Raw genomic sequence first — 22,438 nt, 5'->3', positions numbered from 1 at the left:
TTCAATATGGTGAAGACTACCCCGGTGCTTTTTGTTTTTTCAAGCCAACCTCGCCCTGCCCTGAGCAAAGAGCCTTCCTGAGATTTGTTTCCCTTTCTGAAGCGGGGTTTTACGTCGAGCTGTAGAGTGATAATAATGTTTCTAATCTTGTTACATTGCACACCGAATAGTCTCCCATGTTAATGATGGACCAGCCCCCTCCCTGCTCCACTGAGATGCTTACTTTCAATTTGTGTACTGTCATCTCCGCGCCACACGGCTGAAATTGATGCACCCTCTTCCTTTTAATTAAATCAAAAAACAGTTGGGGGTCCAGGCAGGTGGGGGACCTGTTCCCATATACAGCAATCACAAAGACCTGGTTGACTCCAGGGCGACTCGGAGTTGCACCTTTTTGCCTTTCTGTGTTCAGCTGCGTGCTGTTAATGCTGTCAAGTTACTGTGTGTGTGAAATTCAAATGAGTTTGAAATGACAGCCACAAATTCTGTTTTTTTTAATCAACCTGTTTTAGGTAAGTTAAATATTTTCTTTTCTTTCTGCACTACAACTTTCTTATAATCTTGGTTTTGGTCAAAAAAGCCAGTGGACATTTTTTCCTGGTAAATAAATAACTAACAATCCCAAGAATGTTTCTCAGGTACGTTTGCCCTCAGGCAGAGCTGGAGCCAAAGTCTAAGAAATGAGAGCGTAAAATTCCTGCACATTAGAAGGCAGATAATTGGATTTCCTGTGTCCAGTACGGTGGGCGGTGTGGTTCCTGCAGCTGTGACATTATCAAGGTAACATAACCTGAAGGCTGCGGTGTAGTAGCACAGGCCCCGCAAGGCCTGTCCTCCAGTTCCACATCACTGCCTGCTTGGCTATTCATCCTGTGGACCCTGCAAATGAAATTATGGGAGGAAGAGCAAAGGACATTCTTTGGGAATTAATCCCATTTATGCCTAAAACCACTTCAGATTTTTATAGTGAGGCCCTCTTTAGATGTAAGGCGAATTTACAATTAGACAAGGCCTTCAGAGGATTGAAAGAAATACTGTGTGCGTTGGTTTGTTTGGTAGGTTATTTGTAAATGACAGAACTCAGAGAGAGAGAAAAAAAAAGAAATGCTGAAATTGAAAAAACCTGAAATTTTTTTCTCAAAAATCAAATGTCATCGAGACACATTTGAGACACAAATGTCACAGTGTCAGTGTCAGTTTTAGATGCTTTATTCATTTTAATATTACAGCATGAATGACATTGAGCAGATGTTTAGCTGTAATAATTATAAGACAAATAATTTTTTTTCTAAGTTACTGAGAATCTGAAATAATAATTTCTGCTGAATACGTGAATCTACTGCAGCAAATACTTTACATGAGGATTTTCTTTTTTAATTCATTATAAAAATACTTTTAACTTTCATTATTAATTACAAGCTTCTGCTACTCATATTACCAATAAAGTCATGGAACATATTACAGACACTGACTGTGCTCACTGTTGTCAAATCCAATGCAGTATTCATCCAAGCACTCTGCAGCACAAAAAATATATATAAAATATCCTTCACAAATTAATACTACAGTGTGTTTTGGAGTGATAGAGTTAGGCCTACAAATTTTTAAATATGTTTAAAGTCCTAATTAGATTAGGGGAAAGAGCTAATCCACAATTAACTCATTGCTTATAGAGAAACCAAAAGTTTATTTTGTTTTATATGTCTGACATTTACTTTATCTGTGGGAGTTGGGCTTCAGTGTCATGTCAGCAAAATAAATCATTTAAATAAATGTTGAGCTATCACAAATACATCCAAGGATGTTTTTATTTTGGCAGTTTAACATATATATATATTTTTTTTTTTTTCAAGAACCAAAAACTGCAAGAGTTACGTCAAAATACCTTGAAAGAAGCTGCAAAAAAAAATGCATATGATTTTTAAAAGCAATATTCCCGTCTTACCTCTGGCTGTGATGCTTTTGTGAAGTCATTTTCTGCTTTGCAACTGTTTCAAGCACTCAGCCAGAGGTAGCACCTGACATCAATTAGCCCCGTGTGTTTACTCTCACGATGCAGTGCAGATAAACACTGCCCCCTAGTGACGACACGTCAACACGACAGTTCACAGGCTGAGCTCTCATCCCAACATTGTTCAGGACGCACAGGAGCAGTCGCTTGTGTTGTAGGGTCCTGGTTTATTTAAGTCTTACAGAGGTGTGTGACTCCATTATGCATAGGGGAACAGTGGAAAAACACTTTTTAGTGTGTATTAAATCTATCATAATGATCATTTGTGATTTAGTTTCACATTCACAGATTATCCACACAAATTATTGTTCAGTTTTACATTTGAAAGAAGCTTTGCAGGAAAAAAAAAACTGTATTTTTTTATACCTTGATACAATAAAATGTTTATTTTGGTGAAATCGTGATCAACTTTGTAAAAATGATGTTGCTTCTGTCCTCCTCTGGTTGTATCATGAACCCGGAGAGAGACACATCTTCATATGCACACGTGTTAGTACAAGGACTTGGCTGATTACACCTCCTTCACTGTCCTCATCAAGGCCGGCACAGACCACAGACTGAGACGAGAGGCCCCAAACAAACACAGACACAGTGCATGTAAAAATCTGTCCAATCCACTGCACATACACATGTACCAATTGGACCGACGCCTTTTTAATGTTCCTAGGACCCAACTTAAAATTAAAGAAGGCTGTGCATTTGCTGTCATGGCGCCTAAACTTTGTAATTCTTTATCTTTGACTATTAGATCATCCAATGCAATTAACATTTACAAAAAGACTCATTTGCATTCTTGTATTTTACTCATGTTTTTGCCGTTTGTATTATCTTTTTTTTTTAAGCAGGGGTTCAGGAGTCGAGGTGCAGAGCATCAGACGGTACTGTTATACTGTCTGAAATAAATCTTTACTTACTTACAAACACATACATGTGCACAAGCCAACGGACAGACAAACCTACACACGCTGCCGCAGCCTCCTCACGCAGCCTCAGAGCTTAGGCAGGTCCCTGCCATTATCCCGTCCTCTACCCTAAACACGCAGTTTTAATTTCAAAGCTCTGATTAGCTGATGATTGCATGACAGCCGCCGACCAGGTTCCCTTTTCTCCCGGCTCCCAGACTGCAACTCAATCATGCCCAATTAGTGGGTCCCCAAACACTCTCTCTTATTAGAGGACTCATAATCGACTCATTGTGTCCTGATTTGGCAAATAAATCACTCTGGAGGCTGCTGACTCCCCTCACTTCCCCTATTTGTCTCTCCCCCACTTCTCTCACTCTGTCTTTCACTGCCCACTCCCCTTCCTTTCCTTGTCCAGAGGTTCAGTGACAATGTTTTCAGGCTTGCTTTTCATTGGAGCTGACAGTTTGAGCAACGCTGGACTACTTTTTTTTTTTTTATTTCCCCTGAAGAATGAAGAATAATTTAGCAGCTAAGGAAAGGCAGGCAGCATGCGGGTGTCCTTGTCCTACAAGGTTAAGAATCCATTCCATCTGAGCAAGAAAGGAGTGAATTAAAATAAATGATGGCCAGATATTTATTGCAAGTTTGTAGATGAAGCCAAGTCACTCCAGTGGACCAGCGGGGCCTGGGCTGCCAGTGTCCCAGTGTCGTTGAGTGACCTCTCTACCTCTTCCTGCCTAACTGGGGAATAACACTCAATGTCACACTATTCTTTTCCTGTATTTGATATATTTATTTATATCCATTTATATCTTTAAATGCATATGTTGGGGACATCGGGGCACATGAGAGAGAAGGACATATATGAAATTGTCTGGTTGGGGGAGGCTAAAAATAATTGCAATTTGATTGAAAGTGGGGGATTCTCGAGGAAAACAGAGCTTATGAGACACGGACAAGGAGATCTTATAGGGACAGCAAAAATGAAGACATGAATGTTCTTCAGCTAGGAGGCACTGAGGTTTAAGTAAAGGTAGGGCATGTCTACAATCAGGATGCAATTTCTACATGAATTAATACATTTTATTCAAATCTCAGCAGGGTCCGGTGCAGGATTCCTCCCTAAGATGAGATACATGCAGACTCAGTGGATGAACTAGTTTGAGCCCAGGGACTTGCAGGATACTGGGAGGCCTGTGATGTGATGAAACCAGCAGACTGTGATGTGGTGAAGTCAGAGTCATAACAAGAGAGTAGCTTTACCAACGTCCTACTGTGACGGTGAGCTCCATCCCCAGGTTCAAACAGCTTTTCCTTGGGCAGTAGATCCAGTGAAGTGACCTCAGGATGTTGCTCTCCTTCATCCAAACCAAACTCAGCTTTTCCCCCTATTCTAGCCCCCTCCCTCCTCCACTCTGCCAAGGGCTATGAATTTGGTGTGTGCGTGTGTGTGTGTGTGTGTGTGTGTTGAGTGGTCATTAGTCTCTGTTTACAGTGGAGAGAGCCTGGCCAGCTGGCGTGTGACGTGTGATGTGCCGTGCTGTGGTCTACCACTGTGAGACCCCCATGGCAGAGTCGTGGAGGCCCAGCAACCCCCTTCCCCGGGCGGGCCGCAGAGAGCACCGCGAGCCCTCGGCAGATGGAGCCTCCAGCGTTTCCCATCTCTCTTCCACGAGCGAAGAAGACGTGGAGCGACCGCTGGAGGTGGGACTGGCCCCGGCCCCCATCACAGATGCCAGGAGAAGGCTGAGACTCTGGCGCGACCCTGCTGGGAGGGTGCTGGACCGGAACAGGTGCAATCTCAGCCCCTCAATCCCCTCTGTCAGCACCTCAGTGGTGGAGCCCGTGCTCTCTTCCTGTCCTCGCTCCTTCTCATTCACACAGTTGAGAGGTGTTGTGGGGCCCCTTCCTCCACCCAACAATAAATTCAAACACCAAAAATCTCCACATGCGGTTCTCTTGTTGCCTCGTGTCTCCCTCTCAAAAGGAGCAAAAATATACATTTCAAAGTACAGCAGCAGATGTGTGTGTCTCTGACCCTATGAGGGCAAACAGCGGAGTTATGCCGACTCAGGCGTTTTCCTCCGCTGGCTACGATAAGCTCTTTGCGTGACCTCGCCACAGCCAGAGGGCCAACACAACCACTCTCCCATCAGCCCTTGCTTTATCGCCAACAGCTACAAGACAAACAGGTCTTGCTGTATACCTGGCTGGAGCCAGCATCCCACAGGATGGAGAGAGTTTATAACCGAGGTGTGTGGCAAGGCCCAACAGGCCACCTTGACCCGTCCCTGCTCGCAGGACCTTTACCCATTGCCCCCAGCCCCCCCCCCCACCAGTGACCTGGCCACTTCATCTGCCACTGAGTTATTATCATAATTTCCCGGGGAGACATTGCGGGGCCTCCACTACCTGAGAGGCATCCGTGTTTTACAGAATGTTTTGTGTTTTATTGCCTTTAAGTCACTCATAGGGCAGCAGAGAGCACCCACAATGATAAGAAAACCAGTCATGTGAAAAATGAAGGACCTCGCGTACAGGACTGAGAGGTGAAAAAGGGAAATAATAAAATACATGACAAATGTGGGGGTTGCCTGTATTTCATGTTCAACCCCTGTCTTGCCTTCCAACTCTTGCACACACTAAAAACATACAAGGTGAAAGTGGGAAATAACAACAGTGAATTAAGCTAAAATCACTGTTGCAAAAAGAACACGAGCCTTTTTTCCCTGTCTCATGGTTTATACTTGAAAAAAACCTCCTGGCCCTCTCTCACCCTCTCCCCTGGGTCCTTTGACAACATGATGGCCATAAGATGCCCAGGGCATTCCAAGCTGCCAGCGTCCCAGGCATTTCATGTCCGAGCCCACCTGGGGTAAACAAAAAAGGACTTAAAGCGATAGAATATTAACTAAAGAAGAGAGGAGCGAAATGGCACTGCCAAAACTGAAAATACTTTTTAACTCATCAAACTTCAGGTCTTAAAAAATCCCACTTTCATTGCCTCTTTTGTGGACTAACTCCCCCTCCTCTCCCCCAAAACCCCCTGCAGGCTTTTAAAGGTGCAGTATATCTAATGAAAAATAAAACATCTGTTTAATCTAGCTGTTTCAAAGGCAAATCCCCTTTTGATCAAAAAATGATATTGATCTGACTGCCTTAGTTGTGTGGCGAGGATTTCTCCTTTAAACTTGAAATATCATGGAGTCTTTGTGGCAAATCAATACTGCAGCTGCTTTTTGAGGCTCATTTCAAAGGGCACGAGACCCATTTGAATATGGTTACATTTGCATTTATTATTTTTGCCATCAGAACTCTAATTGACCTTGCATATATTTATGTTATAAATTAATGTGTAATACATGATCTCACCCTGGTTTAAAAAAAGATGGGTGCCTTTATGTTGCTACTTTTTTAAACTGATAATCATCCTCTTGTGGATGGCTCATAGCACATGTCTGCAGTGCTGGCTGGGTCAGCGACAGGGAACCTGTGACAGGCACGCGGCCCCTGGTGGAATGAACCGGTCCTAATACTCCTCGTGCTTTAGCGTGTCTGTCCTCACCCCTCACTCTGTGTCTGAGGGGCCCCGGCATCTGGCCTCAGCTATCTCCACATCTACCCATTTTCTTTAATTACAACCCAGCATATTGCTTTTGGGCCATATGGAAGGCAGATATTGAGACCAGATAAGATGCATAAACTTCTGTCAACACCACAGCATATTGGTTGGAGCTGGAAGGATATTATCTCTATTCTAGCCTTCCAATTAGCACCCAATATCAAAATACATTAAACGACAAGGCAAAGGGAAAACATTACATAAATGGGGCCCCTGCTTTTTTTGTGTTTTTATTATTAAAAATATATTACTTACATATGTTTGTTTTCATTGTCACAAAATGAAAAGTCATTGCCACCACGGGACCCAGTAAAAACATAGATAAATTACCCATTTGAACCCAACAGCCTGAGAACTCCCTGTGCTCAGCTGGTCTGCACTGGCCTCAAGGTTTTACAGTGGGTCTTCGGCAACAAAGTACCACTTTAAAAATAATCAGTACACAGTCACACGAAAAAAAAAACTTCTTTTACTACTAAAAGAAGAGATTTGGCGTGCCATGATGTTGCATATGTCCCAGCAAATCATAGGATTTTAAACATTGTGTCACTGGAGGAGCATTTTTGAATGACATATTAGATTGCAGAAGCACGCATGGGAGCGATGTGGATTTTTACAGCAGTAATGGCTCCATTATTTTAATAGAAAAATGTCAAGAAAAAACAAATTACACCCTAAACCCATGTGTGGCCCGTGTCGTCTGATGTGATATACACAGCATCAACACGGTATCGGACTCAGTTCACCTCCCAGTGACACCATGCTCATCTGAAAGCTACCATCATAACCACAAAGCTCTCTAAGACCACATGCATCTTCCTCACTACAAATAATGAATATATAGTAGCTCTTTTGACGTAATTGCATTCATTGCACTGAGAAAGTGAGAGGTCATTCCTGAGCCCTGCTGCAGCTTTAGGATATACTTTACACACTGAGAGACATGGAGGGAATAAAGGAAGAGAGCAGCAGCATGAAGTAGTAGAGAGAGGTCACTTTGAGAAGCTGGATGCAAGCACATGCCAAACAGCGTCTCTGGATCTCTCTCTCTTTCTCTAATCCCCTCTCTGATCCACCAATGCTTGGGCCAATCATTTGGGGCCGGCCACAACCCGTGATCACTGGGCCCTAATCTGAGTCCTCGGCCCATCCGCAGTCCACCTCTGACAGCACCGGCCGGCTGCCAGCAGAGGAGTGGCAGGCTTAGTCTTCTCCAGAGAGACAGCTAGAGGTTGTCTCTACATGGATGGGCACTTCACAGCTCGGCGGGGGCGAGAGGAAGGGGCAACATAGCAGCTGCTCGGGGCATATGGGCAGAATTCATTAAGTCTGGCTAAATAAGCCAATTGTGGAGGCGGTAAAAAACTGTGCGTTTGTATGTCTAATAGAGAAACAAACCAAGATCCCTCACTGAATTTGAGTGCTGAGCTCAAATATTCTGCTACACAAATATTCTGAGCACAAATATCCCATGTGATTGCTTTGTCCTGAGGTATTACACTTGATGAAGTTGATTCAAGGCCGACCAAATGAAAAAAATCTGGAACTATTTGTGATGGGCAGTGATTGAGCTGTTAGATGCATAGATTGCGTGTCCTTGAGGATTTTGCTGTGCATCTCCAAATGTCGTGAGACTGCTCCCTGCCTCAGAAATAAACCTAATCACAATCTGTAAATGTTACAGCTGTTTCCCTAATAGACCTGGCCTGACTTTGGAGGCCTGCATTTATATTCACACACATGAACCAAAGACAAAACTGAATGCTGATACAAATGATCAGTAGAAACTGAATACGAAGTACACAACATACAGTATATCATCAAATATATCATATTTAGTGGAAATGTGTCAGGAACACTGTTATATATGTCCAGTTATATGTGTTGTTCCTTCTATATTCTGATTTGTCCTATTATGTGAGGAGTTTCTTTGTTCTTATACTTAGTACACACCTGACATGAGTAGCAGTCTTGTTCCAGACTTACATCCATTCCTATGTATCCAGTAAAAGCTGTTATGTATGCTAATCCCCCAGGTGTCAATAGGAACTCAGGTTCAATGCATTTGAGATAATAGTGAAGAAGGGGTTGCTCCTATCGAAGAGCTGGAAGATAAAGTCAATGGCACAGTCAATAACAATAAGGTTGTAGGCTTTAATGAGGAATGTTAATTTGAACATAATCAAGTGGATTTCAGCTTAGCTGATTATCAACCTTGGACTTGTATAAGGGTGTTGATAATGCTGACAGTATAGGAAGGGCATTTTTATCTGTGACAGCTATGTTCAGAGAGGCTTTTCCAACTAGATTAGTTTGCCTTTTGGCTATTTAAGTTAAAAACTAACAAAAAAAAAGGGTGAAAGGGTTCCAAAAACCTCTACAGAGGTAAAAAAAAAATGGTAAGACAACATAGTGCTGTTCATTTCACAATGACTTTTATTTAGAAAATATATGAAATGCTGTATATACACTTTACAAAATATGAATCTGTATAACAAACAGTAATTAAAGTTAAGGAACCAAAGTCACTGTACGTTTGGGTAATGGACATTCACCTATTTCACATCTCAGGCCAGAACGTCTCGTTATGTTGCAGCCTGCTCCTCACTGTCTCCTTGATCCCATTCAATCAGCAGCTCTGAGGACACCTCTGTAAACAGATGATCCCAGTCCCAGCTCACATCATCCTGCCGAGCAAAAGAAAGACAAAACACAGGGAGAAAAGAGGAATTAGAGAGACAGAGGAAAACATAACAAGAAAGAGAGCATGAGGAACAGAGGGAGCAAAGAGAGGAGAAAGGCGAAGGAGAGCAGAGGGTGTTAATGTCCACATCATAAATCTTGATTACCTGGGAGACAGAGCGGCAAACTCTCCTGGTGCTCTAGAAACAGCTGGACAGGCCTTTGCTGGGAGCTCACAAGCTATATTTACTGAAAACTCACTCACCTCTTTCACCTCCTGCTCTGGTGCTAAAACCTTGGTGAGGAGCTTCAAGTCAATCTCTCCATCCTGAAGAAAGAGTGCAGTAAAATGCCCTTAGCTTGCACAAACAGTAGTGATGTTGGTTGCAAAATTAAATGGACCACCTCTATGAGAAAAGACACATGAATATCAAAGAGATATAAAAATGAAGGTCCTTGACTCACTAAGGTCTGGAAGGCAGAGTAATACTTCAGATCATTGTCCAGATCTCTGTAGGTCATTACCCGGTTCACCTGAATGCTGAAGGGTGACAGAAAGTCAGAATAAGAGCTCTGATACAATAAAAGACTTGTATTTACATCAGGGCAGTACATCACAGAAAACAGGAACCATCCTGACTGTGGAGCCACAAACCAAGAGCGAGAAGCTGCTTTGGGGAAGTTTGAAGTTTGTGAACAATGAGGCTCCAAGATTTTAAGCAAAGACCACAGAGAGCAAGAGATGGTTGCCAAGTGGTAAACGCTTCAAATTGAAACCCAGCTGCTTATCTGTGGGTTGGAATTAAGTAGGGGGGCTCTCAAAGTGGCCGGGGCCTAGCAGTGCACGCCAGTCCTACTTACTGCACATTACACGCTACATTGCCCCCACAATGAGTTCAATGTGGATATTATCTCGCACAGAGAGCAAGCCCCAGCCTAATAACCTCCACTGCTGTCATAGCCTTGCTACATATTCGACACATGTCGGCGTGTCTCTCACTGCCCTGTAAATCAAAGGGCCCGGTTAGTAAGAACCCTGGTAACAGAGTTACATAAATCACACCCAACTGTTATTTCTCCATTTCAGCTTGATAAAGGGAGACGCTGGCAGGAATGGAGGACAGGTAACCATCAAAGTCACCAAGGCAGGCTACTGACCTAACGTCCTGTGCATGGACAAAGGTTAACTCATACATGGGTCTGGGGGATAAGCTGCGTGTTTATGAATCCTAACCGATAAAAATGAACTTCTCAGAGTTTATAGTGTTCACTACCTTGGTGGGGCTGCAACTTGCATGGTGAGGTCTTCTTCCTGTACTTCTTCTAGGTCTGGAATAACCGGAATATCTTAAAAACAAAAACAGACAACACAACTTTTTACAGACTATATGAATTCTTTTTGAAATGTGACAACTTTAGGGAGAAAAGAGAGCGAGAGAAAGAGAGAGAATCATATATGATAAAAAAACAAAAAGCATATCCCCTGTGAGTAGCATCTCGATGTTCATAGATTGGTGTTTGTTTATGTTTGACCATGTCTGTGTGGCAATTCCTCCCCTCTGTCTCTTTACCTACATCCTCATAAGAGCTGCCCTGTCACAATAGCCATGCGGCCATGAATATTCAGGAGGCGAGGCAGCAGCTCTTCCTGCTGTGAGAGGGGCTCTGGCTAGGGGCTCCCCAGAAAGCACCCCCTGCTATCTTAGCATTTGGGCTCTGTCAGCGCAGCCCACCCCCAGGACCCGCAGTGGCCGGTAGGCCGACCTCCATGTCCACTCTGCCACTCCGACTGGAGCGGTATCCAGCCATGTGCAAGAGTATTTGCTTGCGAGCCCATCTGTGTGGGGTCGGAAGTCACAGTGCGGCCTGGCAGGGGCTGTAGTGCCAGGAACCGCCAGCCCGCTGCTCAAACAGTGGGAACCCGCTTTAATTGGCAAAACGCAACAGGACAGAGGATGGCTCCACTCCCAAGAAGGACAGGGCAAACTTTCACAGCATTTCTCAGATGGACATTTGCTGGAGCTTAGAAATAAGAGAGGAATAATAAGGGATGGAGATTAGCTAAATAGTTATTAATGAACAAAAAGAAAGAAATGTGTTCAAAGAGGTTACATAATCAGTAAGTAACTTACTGTGTGCTTTTTTTCTCCAAAGATTACAGAATAGCTAGAGAAACGGCAGCACTGACAGTTTTATTACGCCAAGATAATACAATGGTGTTTAGTGCGGACAGCTGCCAAACTTTACAGACTTCACAGGCCTGTACAAATTTAACTACAATAAATTTGTTTTGGGGGATGGCAGCAAACAGCACAGCCTAATTAGCTCTACAGCTGAGTGCTGACAATAACGGAGACGGAGAGAGAGGGAGAAAAAGGAAACAAGAGAGAGGAACAGACAGATAGTGGAAGAAAAAGAGAGCTGGACTGTATGAAGAGGGTTGTCAGTAATCTCTAACCACAGTTCTGCACCCTGAGGGGAAAGTCAATAGAGGAGCTAAATAGAGGTGAAGAGATGGAAGTCTGCCTCTGATGTGAGGAAATATCTTGGCATCTATGTCACCATTCCTTCAAAATACTCCTGAAAATAAGGTGAAGTTACAGAAACATTGATCGGTGACGGTACACTAAATTTCACTCCATAAAAGTTACGGACTGTTGAGCTGAAGAGAAAGTATTTTGAACATATTTCTCGGATGGAGGAAACATTCTGAAGACAACTTGGTTGAAATCTAACCCATCAACTTTCTGCAGATAATAAAACCTCACCCTCTGTTGATAACTTATTTCTTTCTCTTTTTTAATTAAACCAAATTAAAAATGCCATGCTCGTTTAGCTGCTGACAAGATTCATCTGTGTTTCTGATATCCAAATAAATGCAGGCGCGGGTATTTCATATTCATGAGGCCCCAGTGACACTTTGTCCTCTCATTTACAAAGCACAGCGTTCAGCAGAATCTGTCCCCCCTGGACCCCCAATCAAATTTAATGGTCCTAGTGCAATGACATCAAAAAGCCTTGCTGTCCAGTTCTTTGCAAACAGCTTCCTGGGTTGTCTATCTGTCTACACACACACACACAACCTTTTTCATTTCAGATTGTAATGTACTATTAACACACTCTGCAAGAGTTCAGCTAAGAGACATATGCTATCTATTATTAAGTGGAAAAGTAACTTTAAATGAGCTTCAAATGCAGCTTATTACGGGAGGTCAAGCAGGGCATCAAAACAGCTGCAAACAAGCCACAAAAGGCAACTCCATCAGGAGGAGCTGTCTCTTCTAAGTGCAACACACATTACCTACACTGACTTCTTTCCCTCAGCTGGACATGCATCAAGGTGGCTTTTGTCCTACAGCAAGCGGGGCGCATGTATCTTTATTACACAGTCGTGTCCGGCTTTCTCGCTGAAGCATGTAAATATCAAAAAGGGATCATTTGCCATGAATGTAGACATACTCCCAGCAGGCATACTCGAGTCAGTGACTTTGGAGAACAGGACGTCTTTCCACATCGCTTGGTCTCCTATAATCTACACAGGGGTCCTTTGTAATGATCACCTAGCCACAGAATCCATTTGAGAGGCTTATGGGACGATACTAAAAACAACACTGGACAGTGACACATGAAACAGATGAGGGTGTTGGTGATACTGGAAAGATTTTAAGTGACCAGCAGGATGCTGTGGGGACAGGGTCCTGGGCTAGCCTCTCTCTCTGTGCTTGTAGCCAGTGGACATAAGGGATAAGGGAAGGGGACATAATCAAGATTGCAGGGGCTATCTCACTAACCCTCAGCACTGTAATTTCCAATGCCCCTGCCTCCGGCTGTGTATTAAAGGGTCTCCCTCCACAGAGTAATAATCTTTCCGTCGGCATTAGCTGTAAGAGAACCACAGCTCTGGACTCCCCCTTCAGCTGGTCATTTCAGCCACTATGCTGACAATACTGTATGCGTAATAGATACGTACAAAAGTGTAAAAACTTCCAGTGCTGTACTTATCATTTCAAGTTTTGCAACACATTAGTAATAATCTATAACAATGTATGTGTGTGTGTGTGTGTGTGTGTGTGTGTGTGTGTGTGTGTGTGTGTGTGTGTGTGTGTGTGTGTGTGTAAAAAATTAGGACAGAGTGATAATTAAATATTGCGGTTTAACTCTCATCTCTATAAATCTGATAGATCTCTGATCTCATGAGAACATGATGATGACACATAATAAAACACTGAATATTTCAATAATGTACTAAAAGTTATTTAAACTTAAAGGAACAACAACAATATCTTTTAAAATAGCATCACATTTATCTAGCTTTGTTTTCACTTGAATACATGATTTTGCTCTTCTGCTTGTGTTATACATAAAATGATATGAATTTCTATACATTCTACACAACAGCCTGAGGTACCAATGTATATAAGTGCTTCTGTACAGTATTACTGAGTTTTACCTCTTTGTCCTGCTGCTAAATCGTACCTGTCTGTGTGTGTGTGCGGGTGGGTCACCTCAGCCCAGTCCCAAATTTCTCCATTAACAATTTATCTAAGCTTATTTAATCAGAATATTCAGAAGTGATTTTATACAGTGTCACACACTCTGCGGTCGAACAGATCAGAGAGAGATATGGTGGATCTGAGGAGAAATATGGTGTGAGAATCAGAGACTACCTGCTTATCTGCTCTACTTCCAGAGGATAAATGTGCTGGGAAGGCACTGGAGGGCTCCTCTTTGCCTGTAAGGAGAGACATAGAGTAGGGGAATGCCAGGGTGCTCTTACCTCCTTCATCATCTGACCCCTGGGGAGTTTGTGGTCGCAGGCGGCGACTGTAGAAACAGGAAGTGTGAGAGTATGAATTATTTAGTACTTTCAAATACAGCTCAACAGTGAGGTCATCACAGGGAGTTAGAAAATTGGCATCTTTGAAGATGCTTTGATGATGAGATTTTGTTTTTTGTCTCGGCTTTCTCTCTCCTCTGCCAAAAGGCATAGATGTCGCTATGAGCACTGTTGTGCAAACTCTATTGGAGCAGCAGTCTAAATAAGTCTTACAAAGACCAGGCAATTTAGACAGAAGCACAACATGAGGGATTATTCTGCAGGCTAACATCTTTACTTTGACACAAAGCCCCTGTCTTACGACAGTCGTTCAGGCACCGGACTGCAATGATGAGTAAAACATACACGACTACGTCCTCTACCTGTCTCTCCTCATGGTCATGTCTATTCTAGTCACAGAATGATATGATGAGGGAGAGAGAAAAAAAACTTGAATAACAAGAATACTTGGCTCCTAGAAACAATAAAAGTGATGACAACTCTTTAACGCTGTTTTTCAATCATGTTAAGTGATTGTTCTTGGAAGGCAGGGATTAATTGCAACCAAGGACAATTTAAAAGTACAGCACCGTTTCCACTTCACTGCAAACAGAATATTTAAACTGGTCTATTTTTAATACAAAAATGTAACTCTCACTAAAATCAATCAACGGCACCAAGAGTGACATGGAATATGGATCAGTCCACTTACTCTTCCAGGTCCTCAGCTGCAGGTCTTCTTGAAGCTCTGTGCACCAGCAGGAAAAAAAAATAACATTAGACAAATTAAATAACACGAGAAATGTTCCTTTCTTCAATATAACAGTAAATGCAAACTTCCTGACAGGTACGTATTCATCATTTTCACACAATGATTGTAATGTGGCTATATCAGACACAGTGTTGTCTACAACAGTTGTGCTTTCTCCATCTGTTCTCAGCCTCATCTCCTGATGGATATGCAATTATTTTCACAGATTTACACAGTTCAGCTGTAGCAGAGCATGTCAGCCACCAAAATATAATAATTTAACACTTCTTTACAGCATTTTTAGAATACATTGCCTCTTTTAAGAAAGGCAGCAATCACATTTAATATAAAAGGGATAAACATATAACCATTAACATCTTCCCTGTATCAGTCATCACATGATATCAGAAAGTAGAGTAAGTTCTAGTTTGTTTTAATTAGCTGAGAGTAAGGTGAAAATGTAAAAGTTGTAAATGAGTTTTCATGATGCATCATACTCACTTACTGGTTGAGTAGTGCCCCCAACTGGTTTCAAAAGTAATATTTTGAGACCCTCAATAGCATTTTACATGATGTTATTTTTATACTTTCACAATATCAAAAATCAAAAGAACTAAAGAAAAGCTAAATTAATGCATCAATATGTATTTATCTGTAGCAGGTATACGTGTGAGTGCTGCATTTTAAAATCAACTATTCCCAATGTGGGGATTATCAGCATACTAATAACTTTTGTAATTGTATAACATAATATATAATATAATTAAATAATAGACATGCCACTGGTTGGCCATGCATTGAAAATAAATTAAAGCATGTGTGTAAAAGCTACTGAACAAGAAGTAATCCATGCTTTTATTTTAAGAGAGATCTCTTATGCTGCTTTTCCTGGTGTTACTTCCTTTTTAATGCAGTGGAAGAGCCACTTAAGGGGAGTTATTCCACATCACAACTGACAGTCTTACAGAGTTTTGTATAATGTGCAAATAAGGAACACGTGTAATTAGTGATGTTTCGCTTCATAAAGAAAGTTGAACTAAATTCACCTTTTTAAGCCAGACACAAAACAACAGAGGAGAATGATTGGCTACACTTCTGACAAACCAATTTTCAGCCAGTCATACTCTTGCTTTGTCTGTCTAACAGCAACAGCACTGAAGGTACAAGAGTCCAACCAGGCAGGGCAGAGAGGAGCTGAGGGAGCCTACCTGCCTGCCCTTGGACTGTGTCCTGTCTGGGGGGCGGGGTTGGCGACACTTACATGATTAAGACTCATGTAAGGCAAAGCGATAGACATGGTAAAACTGTCTGGAAAAAGTTGTTAGGGATAAAATATATTGTGACAACCTGGTTTCAAAGGTTCATCAATAAACTGACAGATCATTTAGTGTCAATTAGAAGTGATAGATCGACAAATCCTGGGATTTCTGCGCTGGGATTAGTGGGAGGAGGGCGGTGGTGATTGAGCATGAGGGGTGACATTGAAGGGAAAAGTCCTTGCCGGTTCCAGGGGGGACCATTACTTACTTTGTTTCAGAGAGGATCAATGCACGTGCAAACCCCTTTTACACCTCCTGTATTTCAATCACTTTGAGACTGGGAATCAAGTTGTTGTTACGCAAAAGCAGAGAAGTGACACGCTGACCTTCTTTGAGAAAGGAAAGATCTATTGAGTTTGCTGTTTTCCCTGTTTGCACTAACGGTGCAGTAAACTACACAAATAAGCACAATTGACTCAGCCTGTTCATTTCAATGCATCTCTTGGGCTCTCACCACCACTGAGACTGAAGAAAAAGAAGCACTGTGGCATGTGGAAGAGAAAACTGGAGGGGTAGTTCTACAGTATATCAAAATGTCATGTTTAGTTGTGGACAGTATTTAGATTTATTTAGTTAGTTATAGAAATGTTTTTATTCAATCTATCCCAAATATTTAATGAATTCTTTATGTTGTACTCCTTGTGTGAAGAGCAGACTGCAGTGGTATGGGGTGATTAAGTGGATTGAACCCTTGTGATGAAGTGGCTAGCTGACTAACAGTGCCCTCCTGTGGCTGATGCATTAACCATGTCAATTACCACCTTGCTCACAGATGAAGACGAATGGAGAGTTGCCTTCTCCGACAGGCTCCCTCTAACCTTGTTGATTCACAGCCTGAGTGCCAAATATGCACTGATAAATAAGCTCATTCAACAGCATGAGAGTTCATTAATAACACATAACGCAAGACCAGAGCTCACAGTCCTTGCCTTCAGTGCAGCCACAGGAGACGGAGGAAAAGCTAGAGATACGTACTTGGCAGAACCAGACCCAGAGCTTTCTTCTGCCCAGCCACCCTGTCGCCGGGCTGGTTTCAGAGGGGGACCCTGAAAGAAACATTTCATATAAATGTGTATAAACCACTTTGTAAAAGTAAAAATTTCTTTAAACAAAAGATATGTAAAGGCAAGCCAAACTTATTTGTGCTTTCCAATAAAAATTGAATACAAACATCAAATAAAAAATAAAATGGGTACATCTACTGGACATACTGCATCTTACACATGCCCATGTGTAGACACATACACACACGCTAGAGTGGCTACACATTCTCGAAACATAAACACACACACTGCCACTATACATCTGTGAAAACAGAAAGGTTTCAAGCCTAGATTTAAACATAGGTGCAGTTTCTACAGATCTTAGTTCACCACACAAAGCATTCTAGTGGGAGGGTTCACATGAACTAAATGCACTTATCACTTCCTGATCTTATTCTAGGAATAATAAGAAATCCATTTACTGAGAACCTGAGAGGCCTAATAGGGTTCTAGTTGGCAAGAGGGTCCAACATATATTGGGGAGCTGGAGCATGTAGTGCTTTGAAAACAAAAATGAGCACTTTAGGGTGAACTGTGTATTGAACAGGAAGCCAGTGAGATAAGTTAAGTATTAGAGTAATGTGATGATGTGTTTAGTACCAGAGAGAACGTAGTTGCTGAGTTTTAGATCATACATTTCTCAATGGGGTTTTTAAAGTTTGCATGTGCCAGTAGAGGGCCCTCTTATCTACAACTCAAGATGGGAACATGGAACGCACATCCCAGAGCTTAGAATAAAAGTAAAAGATTTTTTAAAAAGTTAAACTGTCGTGCTAATAGAAAGGAGGCCATTTAAACTAAAGTTCCCATCTCATCTTGGACAACAGATTCATCTTTATGCACTCTACTGTTTTGCTTATTAAAGTTTTCAATGCCCTCCACTTCTACCACCACAACATATGGAGCAGATCGTGGGAACATCCACGGCCTGTAAATGTGACTCTAAAATAGATTCACAGGAAAAAATGACCCTCTCTCTCTCTCTCCCATTCTTTGATTCTGAAAATAGTAAACTGAGTACGGATCTTGATGCTGAGAGCGGGACCTTGAGAGCAGCACTTGAATGAATGAATTCCTCAGAGCACACACGAGTGGGCACCAGACAAATGAATTAGAAAAAAAGGCACAACATTTCTCATTACTAAATTAGGTCTGCAGAGGACAAAGTGCTCATGAAGAATTTCTTTCATTTATGATGAAAGAGGAAATAATCTTTCATGGTTGGCCCCTTCACTGAAGACATTTATAAATCTGAATGTCATCATTAAGCAGGGCAGAGGGAGGGGGAGCTCACTCTGCTCCACAGTATATTAACATTAATCCACAGACTGAACAATCTCCCATAACATTGTGAAATTAGTAACCCTATTTTTATTAAGAACAAAAACGATTAAAATAATGGCAATTGGAAGAAATGTTTTAAAAATCTTTCTAGTGATATGAAATCTCCCTGATGTTGTTTTCTCTGACAATGAACAATGACATACATTAAAATAAGGTCAAGTGTTTTTGAGTGTAATGAATTAATCCTCTGACAGTTATTTCACTCAACAAAAATGAAGAAGACCACAAGTGTCCTGAGAAACTAAACAAAGCTGTGTTTCCAATTCTTCATGACCAAATATGAACCTCACAGTTGTAGTGAAATAGTTAGGGCTGTTAGGGCAATTAGCTTAGTCCTCGTGGTTTCTAATTTAGGATTCTGTGATGGTCTCAAGGGCAAGGAGCTTGTGGTGGCCAAACCTTATGTGCCCATAAAAGCAACTAAGTCTTTGTTTAAAAGGATGTCAGGAATGTGACCAATAATTTGGGTATTTTAGGCAGAAGAGGACAGGGTTGAAAAACGAAGACTGCAAATAAACCCACCCGGTCGCACAACACTCGGAAAAATGTATTGCATGTGCAGAGCAGGTCAGGGAGGGCGCGAGAATACTGGTTCATACATTAGGGAACTTGGCCTAATTTGGGAAGATTAGCCTAAAGCAAGAGCATTGCTGAAATTTTTTTGCTTTGCGAATGTTGGCCGGTTTACAGTTTGCCAATCCAGGAGACATGACTGATTCCATAAATGCCAACAGTAGTGACATGAGGTTATTTGTTTTGCTTGTACTTAACTGTCACTTGAGTGATTAGATTTTTCTCACATATCTTTGCCCTATATTTAGTCTAAATTTTGCATAAATACATCCGACACATTTGAAGGGCAGAAATCACTGAGAAAATTTTCCAGTGGCATGTCTTCCATGACTTAAAGTGTTCTGTAAAGTGCCACTTAAGAGTAATAACAAAACCAGTGGTGAAGTCATTAGGAATTTTATGATGTAACCTGCTTGTTTTTAAATTAGACAAGCTACAAGAGCACCATGCAATGTTTCATGACTCTGTGGTTTAAGAGGTTTAAAGAGAGTATAAAATAACACTTGACAACACTTAACGCAAATCTATGCAATACAATACACACCAAAGAATAAATGAAGAGCAGCTATTGGAACACTGTCTAAAACCTGCTGACGTAGGGAAATGGCAACTCGACATCTCTGCATAAATAGGCACTCCATTAGAACTTTATACCATGTGTGTTAAGCATGTGTAAGTGTCTATGCCGTAATGTGAGATGCCTCGATAGGTATCTCAGTTATTCAATGCAAACCTTTAAGTTAATGTCTAGAGCTTTAGCAAGAAAAGCCATGCAAAGTCACTCCTTTGTCATGCTACCTACCTTGTCATCTTCCTTTGATACATGTATGAAACAAAATCAAAATGTAGACTGATAAAGCTGTTTGTGAGGTGAAACTGTAACATGCAACTATTTGTAAACAATTACATGATCACATACTTCTCCCACTGCAGCAGAAGTGGAGGATTTTCTTACATAACGAGAATCCTCAAATGAAGTCTGGTCTGCAGGAAGGCGAGCTCTTCGTCCAGACTTTGCAACCTTGGAAAAGCACAGAATTTGAACATGAAAAATGAATTTCATGTTTAGAAAGCAAGAATCTGGCTCCAAAATAATGGACTATGCCATTTTGTCTGAGGGTTACTTCACTTCACTTCACTTCACTTCACAAAAATCAATCAAGTTTGGAATTTAGTATGATTTTTCTTTGTAATTCTATACAACCTCCTATTCTGACAGATCAAACAAAGCAGTAACATCAAAATGTGAAAAAAAAGTTTGTTTTTAAAAAAACAAATAATGTCTAGAGACATAGCGTAACTGCAGTTTTTGCTTTTTTAGATTTGTTTGCTGATGTATTAGAAATGGAAAAACTCAAATCTCAAATTTCTGCATCTTTCTTGGGATGAGTCAGGATATTGATATTGGAGTCCACATGTGACAAATTATATTCATTGGACATACTTTCGCAAGGCACGCACCTGTTTATATAAAGTCCCACTATTTACACTGCATGTCAGGAGGAAAACCAAGACATAATCGAGAAACTCTGTGTAGACCTCCAAAATAACATTTTGTGGTGATGTGTAAATACAAGCAAGGGTATAAAGCGAATTCTAAAGAATAAAGTGTTCCCAGGAAAACTCTTTGAAGATAACCTACTCTAGAACGCATGTGACCCAAGTCTGGGTATTGGATCACCTTTTAGCAGGACAATGACATGAAGCACACGTCCAAGACATTGCCGGGGGGCTTTGTGACAAACCTTTGACTGCCCAGAAAAAACACAGATTAAACTCTACAGAACATTCTTGGAGAGACCAGTTCACAGATGCTTTTCATCCAATCTGATGGAGCTTGAGAACATCTACCAGGAAGAATGGGATAAACTGTAGAAATTCTGGTATGAGAAGATTGCAGAGACTCACCCTAAGAGACTCAAAGCTGTATTTTCTGCCAGTAGCATCTAGAAATAAGCTTTCACTTTGTTGTTATGGGGTATTGTGTTTAGACTGCATTTTTTCAATACATTCAAAGTACATTTTGTGAATAGGTATAACTACTTTTATAAGCCATTTCAGACTGAACATTAATTTATCATTGTGGTTAATTTGGTTAACCTTGGTGCATATGTCAGCTTGCATGGGCTCAAAAAAATACATTTTATGTTGCTGAGGGAAAGAAAACTAGTAGGAATGCTGACTGGGTAGAGGTTACATTTAACTGGGTGTACGTTTTTTTGTTATTTTTTACTTCAGATCAGAGAAAGGGAATCCATGGCACCAAAGACATGTTTTCGTTACAAACAGTGAGCCAATACTGAGTTGTGCATTTCGGGCTATTTCAGCTAGCATGGCTAACCACTTGCTGAATAGGGTTAGCGGTGGGCAAATTCTCAGAGACAGACGTTTTGTGCTGCCGTTACTCAAGTCGATACATAATAAAGTAACATGCTTTCGCTGATGACAGGTGGGTTAAACAGCTATCTCATCCACTAGCTAGCTAATACTGACTTTAAAGTTAGCTTAGTAGCTAACGTAAAGTAGCTAGCAAAAGCCTCGCTGCGCCGATAGTTGTCTCAAACACGTTTAGTACTCAAAATAAATGTCCCCATGCCCCAGTGTTATTTTCTTACTGCATTCTCTGCGATTTAAACTAATCACTCACATTTTTTAAAGCCCCGGTGTCTCCGAGCGGAAAGTTATCATCCATTTCTCTCCCCCTCACTGCAGCTAGGCCCGGCCGGCGTCTTCCGGATATCAACAAGCGTCACGTAGCAACGCTCTCCATGGTAACGCCGACCAGGAGGAAAGCGGTCGCTGTGGAGTTGAGTCGGTAAACAAAGTAAGTAAATAATACAAATAATAAACAAATGTCTGCGGATACACTGGAGTTAGCTAGCATACTAATGGCAGATTAGCTGTTGTTCCCGTTGTTGCTGTGTGTAGTGATAAGATGGAGTGAATATGATTATTAACGCATTTGAAACTATTGCATCCTTTACCCATACGTCTTTTTATTGTCTCCTCTAAAGAGATATTTGAACTCAAGAATGACCTTCTTTACCATTACACACACACACACAGAAACACAGGAGGCTGATGGAGCAGTGAAACACCAGGTTGGTCACTGACTCAGTGTTGGGTCAGCTTTAAAAAGTGTTGACCAGTGCAGATGACAGCAGGGTATCTGATGGGATAGTAGGAAGATGATGTCATTTAAACAGTCAGACGCAGAGTCTGCTTTTTAACAAACAAACAACATCTTTCCCACAACTCCCACGTCTTTGCCATTTTTTTTGCTTCCCCCGTGCAAAAGGAAAATGTTTTTCTTCGGAGCAGAGCTCCATCATCCTCATTATCTCATCCACAGCAGTGGCCTGCCACAATAAT

The 22,438-nt window shown here is 41.5% G+C and overlaps 1 protein-coding gene across 3 annotated transcripts; it reads right to left on the bottom strand.

Moving 5' to 3' along the window:
- Positions 1–7,038: 7,038 nt before the first annotated feature.
- LOC113159808 (intraflagellar transport protein 43 homolog A) lies at positions 7,039–21,793 on the bottom strand. Of its 3 annotated transcripts, XM_026356731.1 has the most exons (10): positions 21,714–21,793; positions 19,986–20,087; positions 17,082–17,152; positions 14,749–14,784; positions 13,998–14,044; positions 10,495–10,567; positions 9,686–9,761; positions 9,486–9,548; positions 9,094–9,225; positions 7,039–8,643 (listed from the first exon to the last, which is right to left on the bottom strand). In XM_026356731.1, the coding sequence occupies exons 1-9, from the start codon at positions 21,756–21,758 to the stop codon at positions 9,124–9,126; spliced, it is 615 nt and encodes a 204-aa protein (XP_026212516.1). In that variant the 5' UTR covers positions 21,759–21,793; the 3' UTR covers positions 7,039–8,643; positions 9,094–9,123. The 3 variants fall into 3 exon arrangements, with proteins under 3 accessions (XP_026212516.1, XP_026212515.1, XP_026212517.1); XM_026356730.1 differs by lacking the exon at positions 7,039–8,643 and having other exon boundaries at positions 8,962–9,225; XM_026356732.1 differs by lacking the exon at positions 7,039–8,643 and having other exon boundaries at positions 8,962–9,225; positions 20,022–20,087.
- Positions 21,794–22,438: the final 645 nt, after the last annotated feature.

The sequence above is a fragment of the Anabas testudineus genome, chromosome 12, assembly GCF_900324465.2.
Source record: "Anabas testudineus chromosome 12, fAnaTes1.2, whole genome shotgun sequence".
In the NCBI taxonomy this organism is placed as follows: Eukaryota; Metazoa; Chordata; class Actinopteri; order Anabantiformes; family Anabantidae; genus Anabas; species Anabas testudineus.
Note: the sequence above shows the minus strand (reverse complement) of the source record. Positions and strands in the feature narration are given on the sequence as shown.